The following is an 8,029-nucleotide window of genomic DNA, read 5'->3' as shown; positions in this document are numbered from 1 at the left end:
AGGAGGAGGAGGAGGGGGAGGAAGAAGAAGAAGAAGAAACACTTGGACCCCTGTGTCTCCCATGCTCTCCTCCAGGAAATACTCTTGGTGGTGACATTAATGTCTAGACCATCATGACAAAAATCCAGGCCATAAACCAGGAAATCTGTCTGACTGCCATTGCCCTTCTCACTTCACCATCTAAAGATGCTTAGAGCTCAGTGTCCAGAGATCTTCTCAAGTGACTGTCCTCTGGCCTCAGACACTGAGTTTATAGTCAGCTCCAACCATTACTTTTGATTTTTCTTTTTGTTTCCATAGAAAGGCCCCTCATTAAATGCCTGATGGCTCCCCCATCCAGCAGATGTCCTCGACTACCAAGTCTCAACAGATGGTTTAGCTGGTCCTTAATGAACACAAGGCGATCAAATGGAAAGTGGACTTAGATTGTTCAAAGCAATGTACACTGTCTCTTTTTTCCTTGAGCAAGAAGAGGACTCATAAAGACTCTATGATCAAACTCCAGCCGGCTCCTCTGAGTTCTTCTCAACTAGGCCTCTACCTTGAGCTATAAAACTTACAAACTCAACACAATTGATTTCATCCATCCATCTCCCCCCTCATTAAAAATCCTGAAGAAACACTGACATAGTTTCTAACAGCTCAAGGCCACATCCCTAGGATGACCCCATTCCATTCCCCTTCAAGTGCCTGTTTTGGAAAGCTCCAGGCTGCCAAAAGAATTGACAATGCATTCCAGCCAACACCTCTTCCTGCTGCTTTGCAAAAAAAATTTTTTAAGTACTGAGTAGTAACTGAGTCATGATTCTTCAAACATTCCTAAGGGAAAAGGAAAATTACGTGGTGCAAATTTTCCTCTCAGAGGTGTAGTAAAGATAACATACTTTGCGATGGTTATCAATTTATCAAGGAAAAGTAGTAACTAGATCAGAAAAGTATGTGGCGTCACTGTTTAATTGCTCTAGCTCAGGGTTAGCAATACCCAAATCCACACTGGGGTTCCACACCTACTGTATGTGTGTGTTTGGATAAGTGACTGGAACTTTTTAAGTATCGCTTTCTTCTAAATAAAGGCGAAAGAACCACTACCTACTTCACAGGGCTATTACAAAGATAAAATGAGAAATTATATGAAAAACACTTAGCATAATGCATGGCCTGTAGAAAGCACTAATAATTCTTCTATATTATCATCTAAGAATATAAATTTCTGATCTTCAGATGGCCAGACTGCCCACAAGAAATACCAGCAGAGCATCCATGCAACCTTTTCCGGCTCTATACCTCTTTAAGATGTCGTGTGACATGAACTGAAGGGTATCTACACATGACATTCCTCCAAACTTACACAGCATGCTCTCCTCTGTGAATCTGGGATGTGTCTTAGGAGATGTCCCAGGCATGTGAAAGAGAAACGTACACTAAATGAGCTAGAGACAGCAATGAAAAAGAAAGAACCAAGGCCAAGCAGTGACTTACATTTCAGGGTCTGTTCTATGTTTCCCGTCAACGTGTGCAGTTTTAATTAATGGGAGGTTCTCACATACTTCGTAACGGAACAGGCAAATGTGTAGTTTGTTATAGCTTTAAGGCTCATTCGAACATTTAAGGGATGCAGTAAACCATACATTTTCCCCAGACATTCATCATCTTTGTGAGATCAAGTGCTCATAACCCAAAACATCTCTGACCTTTGAAATATCTCCAAGACTCCTCTGAAGTTTTTTCCTAATAGCAAGACTAGTTTTTGATATTTGCCTTGTCATACGAGATTTGAAAGCATCCCTCTGACTATCTGTGAAAGCCACTTCTTTTTTCCTGCTGCTCAGATCATTAGTCGAGATCATGGACCACGTTAGACTATGGGCCCTGGGCCATATCCAGCCCACTGTTTAAAGAAAGTCTGTTTAAATAAAGTCTTATTATGTCACAGCCAAGCTGTTCACACACCATCTATGGCTGCTCTCAGGCTAACATAGCAAAGTTGTATAGTTGTGACAGAAACTATATGGTTAGCAAAACCTGATATATTCCTCATCTGACCCTTGATGAAGAAATTTGTCAACATCTGTTCTGGATCATTCTCTTGTTTAGAAAGAATAAATTCCACCTGAATATTACATATAGATCAGATTCTCAGAGAGGATTTTAGAATTTTCCATGTTACCATATTAAACACTTTTCTGATTGGCACAGAAATAAGCAACTGAAGATAGAATTACTCAACTAGGTGTTAGGAGTCATTAAGTCATCAGTTAATTCATTCATTCCACATAATAACATAGTATCACAGTGGTAAATACTAGGGGTGGGATGTGAATGAAATATACAAAGCCCCTGGCCCCATGGAGTGAGTATAAAGTAGGATAAGAGAGACAAAGAGTGACTCCTTCACTCATTCATTCATTCATTCATTGTCATGTGCTAGGAAATCTTTTAGATACTGGGTATATAACAGTTAAATACACAAACCATGCATTCTAATACAAGAGAGAGATAATCAGTAAACAAATATATATGCAGATGGCAGATACTAGCAATGCTGTGATGAGAATATTAGCTGAACCATATGAAGTGAACGTTTTTATAAGTCAAACATAGTTGAATACTGGCTGTTGCCTATGATTCAATCTATCAGGGAGATGTGCTAGAGATTGATTTTTGGCTTTAAACTAGGAGGTCAGGGAAGGGCTCACTGAGGAGATGACATGGGAGCTAAGGCTTGAATGAGGAGCAGCCTCTGCCCCGCCAATAGCTAAGGAAAGATTGCCAGGCAGGGAGAGGGAGTAGCTAATGAAAATCAAGCCAAAATAGCCTGGCTGCATAACTGAGAAAGAGAAAGACCAGCAGGGCTGGAGCAATGTGAGCTGTGGGGAGAGAGGGAGGAGATTCAGGCGGAGAGGTTCATAAGGGTCAGGCCAGATGGGGCCTTGCAGGTTAAAATAAGGATACCGGCTTTGACTCTGAGAGTAAAGGGGAAGTTTTAGTAGGGAAGTCACAGGATCTGATTTATGGCATTTGTAATGCTTTCATTCCTCCACATGCGAAATTGTTTAAGAGAGCAAGAGTGAAGCAGGGAGACTGGTTAGGGGGTAGCATTCTTAGCAAAACGAGATGTTATCAATGGAAGGTGGAAAAAAGTGGAGAGAGAGTCCCTAGGTGCTTAGGAGTCTAACTCAGTAGGAGCTGGCAATAGTTTGAATGTAAATTAAGAGGGAAAATGGGGGATTAGGGAGACTATCTTTCCAGTTTGAGTACCTGGCTAGATCACTGTGATTCATAAACCTACTAGAGCTGGAAACCAATGAGTTCTTGGGGGGACATTATAGATAGAGTTTATAACCTGTTGAGCTTTTGACATCTTTAAGGCATGCAACTGGGCTGAGCTGTCTGAAAGCTGAAGGAGAAAGGGAAACAGAAGTGGAGGTGGGGAAGGACATTCCTCAGGAGAGAGGATAGAGTTGGAAGAGGAGTTGGCAACAGCTTGCACGGCTAATGAGTTCTGTGACTTCTTTTAGTCAATTCGTCGATTCTCTTATCTCTAAATGGAAGAGTTAAACTCGATTTGGGGGTTTTTAATCCTTCCCCAGAGGTGACTTAGGGCTTATGCATGGGTAAAGGAGACAACAGATATTCTGGATCCCACTCCCTGCTTAATCTTCCTATCAACTTTTTTACTCTCAAGTCATATCTATAAACATCTCATCTTGCACTCAGCATATTTTCAAGTTTATTTTATTCTTTTTTTTTTTTTTTTTTGAGACGGAGTCTCACTGTGTCACCCAGGCTGGAGTGTAGTGACACGATCTCAGCTCACTGCAACCTCTGTCTCCCAGGTTCAAGCAATTCTCCTACCTTAGCCTCCCGAGTAGCTGGGACTACAGGCGCATGCCACCACACCCAGCTAACTTTTGCATTTTTAGTAGAGACAGGGTTCCCCCATGTTAGCCAGGATGGCCTCGATCTCTTGACCTCATGATCCGCCCGCCTCGGCCTCCCAAAGTGCTGAGATTAAGGCATGAGCCACCGCACCCGGCCTATTTTATTCTTTTAGTCATAGGTGTAATACAGTGTCCACTTTTTTCTTCTGTGTACCAAGAATACTTTATTTAACTTTTGCATTTTTTTCTTTGAATGCAGCTGGAGTGTTTGTACTTTCCCAGGGGTCAAATGGGAGAATGTTGAAAATTATTGGCATGTCTTTTGGTGAAAATTAGGTTTCTTTTATGTCCCTCGGGTTAGACAGTCATTAAAACACAGGCAGTAGCACTACGACCACCCTTGGTTTCTCCATGTAACAAAATGGAATAAGGATGGAGCGATTTCAAATAGAAAGTTCTTGAAAAACGCTTATAACCTGAAACTGTGCCCTGCAAACAGACCATCTCCTAAAACACTATATTGTGGTGTAAGCAGGTTTTAAAATTGTGCCTTGTGATGACTTTTTACGAGCAACAAGTTTGGCAGAACTCTAGGCTGAGCTCCTGGACCAAACACATGAAGATATTCTGGGTTATGCAGGTTTAAAGGCCTTTTTGCCTCGTAATATGCTTTACATATCAAACGTTCTTCTCATTTGTTAATCAGATGAGGACAGTAACTGCTCTTTCTCTTTACCAGAACGTGGCCTCTCACTTTATTCTCTGGATTTCTAAAGCATTTTATTGACATAACTCAGATCACAGACAATCCTGCTATGTGGCGTTAGAGTACACACCTCATTCTCCTGCTAGATCACCCATTTATCAGGTTGTGTTTCATTTTTGCTTCTTCCACATATTATAGGCAGAGACTTATTGGTGGTGTGTAAACCGTTCAGTGAAGCAAAATTAGCCAAAAGGATGCCTTGTTGTAAACAATTAAGGAATTTAAAATGCAATTTATAAATTCTATCCCTTTATGGTTCCTGACTTTAGAAAAGGATTACACACAGTTAAAAAGCCAGTGGGACAATGCTTGCCAAGAAGAGATGTGGACAGAATGAACTTGGTATAGCCAAAGGAGTCAATGTAAAAATGTTTCTCTTTTCCAGGTCTCGCCAGTCCAAGTTTCTGAAAGTTCACTTACTCTTCACTTAACTAAGCTTCACTTAAATTTGGGGGCATGTTTAGGGGAAAGACAACATTCTCACTGATTTTTTAAAAATGAGTTAAGACTTGAGATCATTATCTAAAAGGCCTTTGGGGGGATACATGTTTCAAAATCTATAACCATAGTCATATACATTCTTAGAGCTAGAGCCTGCCTTATCCACTGGTGTAATAATATTCAGTTAATCGCCTGAGAAAAATCGTTTGAAAGCACTTGTAGGAAGTGTTTCAGTTTTAGAGACAGGTTAGTAATCCAGTTAAAAAAAAAAGGAAAGCATAATTTATTCTAATAGATGTATCCTAAGAACATTTACAGAAGTACTTTACCATTTTTCAATAATTAAAGTTTAAAAATGCAAACAGAAAAAAAATCACTGAAGGACTCATGAAAAGGTAACTTTCATCAAGAAATCCTGGCAATTATTTAATGAAAGTAAAAAGCTGGGTACACAAAGATGTTCATTATGTTGTTGTTAGTACGATTTAAGGAGTGGAAACAATCTAAATTTTCAACAAAGAGGGTGTATCACCTGAGGTCAGGAGTTTGAGACCAGCCTGGGAAACATGGTGAAACCCATCTCTACTAAAAATACAAAAAATTAGCCAGGTGTGATGGTGGGCACCCGTAATCCCAGCTACTTGGGAGGCTGAGGTAGGAGAATTGCTTGAACCTGGGAGGTGGAGGTTGCAGTGAGCAGAGGCCATGCCATTGCACTTCAGCCTGGGCAACAGAGCGGGACTCCATCTCAAAAAAAATTTTACATTAATATTATGGTGCTTTATTTAGCCATTAAAATGGTGGTTATGAAAGTTAGGCGGAAACATGAAAACATGTTTGATATGTTAGCTGGAAACAGCAGATTATAAAGTAGCACATACTACCTGATGTGCAAAAAGCATCCATGGAAAGTTCTAGAAAATGACATGCAGTACTTTTTAAAAACAGAATAATTAAGATGGATATTGGCAATTTTAAATTTGCTCTTTTCTATAATCTTGTTCTTAAAAATAACAGAATCAGACAAACATGAAGACAGAAGTCATGAATAGGAAATAAAAGATTAGCAAATTAATACAACATAAATGTCAGGAAAAAGAAGTTCCAGTAACATCTGCACATTTCTCCTCATTTGTATTTCTTATTTGGGTTCTGATCCAGCTCCTATGAAGCCATGTTTTGGGGTAGGTATTTGGAAGACATGACACTGTGCAGAACCACTTTTTAAAAAAATCCCTCAATTGAACATTTTCATATTTCAAAAATTGCCAAAAATGCTTTTGCTAGGAAATACCATTTAGAGTCAGTGAAGCCCAAGAATTAACTCTGCCAAGGGGGTCAGTTTAGAGAAGATGCATGAACTTTGCCCTTTCTAGCTCCTTGTGTTCTAATTTTTCTGGGCCTCTGAGAGATGAGGAGGTCAGAGTTCACTTTTTTAGGAGCATTCAGAGAAAGAGTTTATGTCACACATTCTGCCCCATTCAGTTTCATTCATTAGTGAGGCCTGGGGGGTGGTTTGGGGGTAGGGGAGAGGTCAGAGGAGGGACCAGTTTTCCCTTGGACCTTCAAGACCTAATGACCCTAATAAGGCTTTCTGGAAAAGTTTGCTTTTCTTTTCTTTTTTTCTTTTTTTTAATTTTTTGAGATGGAGTCTTACTCTGTTGCCCAGGCTGGAGTGCACTGGTGTGATCTCTGCTCATTGCAACCTCCACTTCCCAGGTTCAAGCGATTCTTCTGACTCAGCCTCCCAAGTAGCTGGGACTATAGGCACCCACCACCACGCCTGGCTAATTTCTGTATTCTTAGTAGAGACAGGGTTTTTGCCATGTTGGCCAGGCTGGTCTCAAACTCCTGACCTCAAAGGGATCCATCCACCTTGGCCTCCCAAAGTGCTGGGATTATAGACGTGAGCCACCACACCTGGCCAAATTTCACTTTTCTATCTGAAGTCCCAGAAAGTTGACCACATTCCATCTCACACCTTTAATGCCCCTCTGAAACCCCAAAATTCAATATGAGGACTCCTTCCAGTGAGTTGGCTGGTGTCATTTAAATAAGACTGTCCTCCCTCATTGCCAAGGCATCCCCACCTCCCTCCTGCGGTGAAACTGGAGGACCTCACGTTCACAGGCCACTCCTTACACATCTGCCTCCGAACAGTCTTCCCACTAGCAGATCTGCTCTTGCCTGAACCCCACAAGGTGCATTTCAAGCAACCCCAACCACTTCTGCACAGGGGTGGGGCGGGGGCAGGGCCTTGGCTATGAACTCAAACCAGGATGGGAGAGAAAGCAAAGCAGGCCTACCTTAAAACTTTCCAGTTTTTCAGAGGATCCAAGTCAGAGACCAAGGAAACCATTGTCTAGGAGCCGGCTGAGGGCGAGTCCGGAGAGGAGGAGGCGGGGATGGGGTGCTGGGGAACAGACGGAGGATTCTGGACCCAGGCCGGGCCCTGGCGCCCCGCGGCTCCCTCCTTCCCGGGCTGACACGCACTTTTCCTGACTTCTCTCCACCCCGCAAATCAATCCTGCGCTCTCCTCCGTCCCACACCCGACTCCCAGCTCCACACCCCAGCTCCACACCACCTTTTAAAGCCCCGGTAATCTGCTCCAACTGATCAAATTTGACCTTTTTGTAGCCCACTTTATTCCAAGCACAGCTCTCACTTAAATCTCTCTTTATTAACACCGTCCTCCTCGGCTTTCTCTGGGAACAAACACAGATCAAGCCTGAAGCCTCTGGACTTTACCAGCAATCATTCACAGATTACTGCAAGCTGCAGCCTTCGCCTCCTTGGGGGTATTTCTCCTGCCTCGGAGATTTTGCTTTTCTTATTCCTGGCAGGAGACTGGTTAGGTTTCTTTCCTCCTTTTTTCGTGGCTTAGGCTCTGGGACTCTGACATTGGGCTTAGAGCTACCCTCAGAGGCTGTAACTACGTTA

General features: G+C 42.1%; 1 protein-coding gene across 5 annotated transcripts in view; it reads right to left on the bottom strand.

The window, feature by feature from the left end:
- The window catches only part of CELF2 (CUGBP Elav-like family member 2), a 558,220-nt gene extending 550,572 nt beyond the window's left edge, over positions 1-7,648 (bottom strand). For 4 of the 5 annotated variants that reach the window (XM_017886680.1, XM_017886681.1, XM_017886683.1 and 1 more), the window contains exon 1: positions 7,395-7,647. In XM_017886680.1, the coding sequence (XP_017742169.1) occupies positions 7,395-7,447 (53 nt within the window). In that variant the 5' untranslated portion in view covers positions 7,448-7,647. Of the gene's footprint in view, positions 1-7,394 lie in introns of all 5 variants that reach the window. The other variant, XM_017886678.1, reaches the window with a different exon arrangement.
- Between the last annotated feature and the right edge of the window lie 381 nt (positions 7,649-8,029).

This window comes from Rhinopithecus bieti, unplaced genomic scaffold, assembly GCF_001698545.2.
Source record: "Rhinopithecus bieti isolate Rb0 unplaced genomic scaffold, ASM169854v2 scaffold_13900, whole genome shotgun sequence".
Classification (NCBI taxonomy): Eukaryota; Metazoa; Chordata; class Mammalia; order Primates; family Cercopithecidae; genus Rhinopithecus; species Rhinopithecus bieti.
This window is presented reverse-complemented; position numbering and strand designations above follow the sequence as displayed.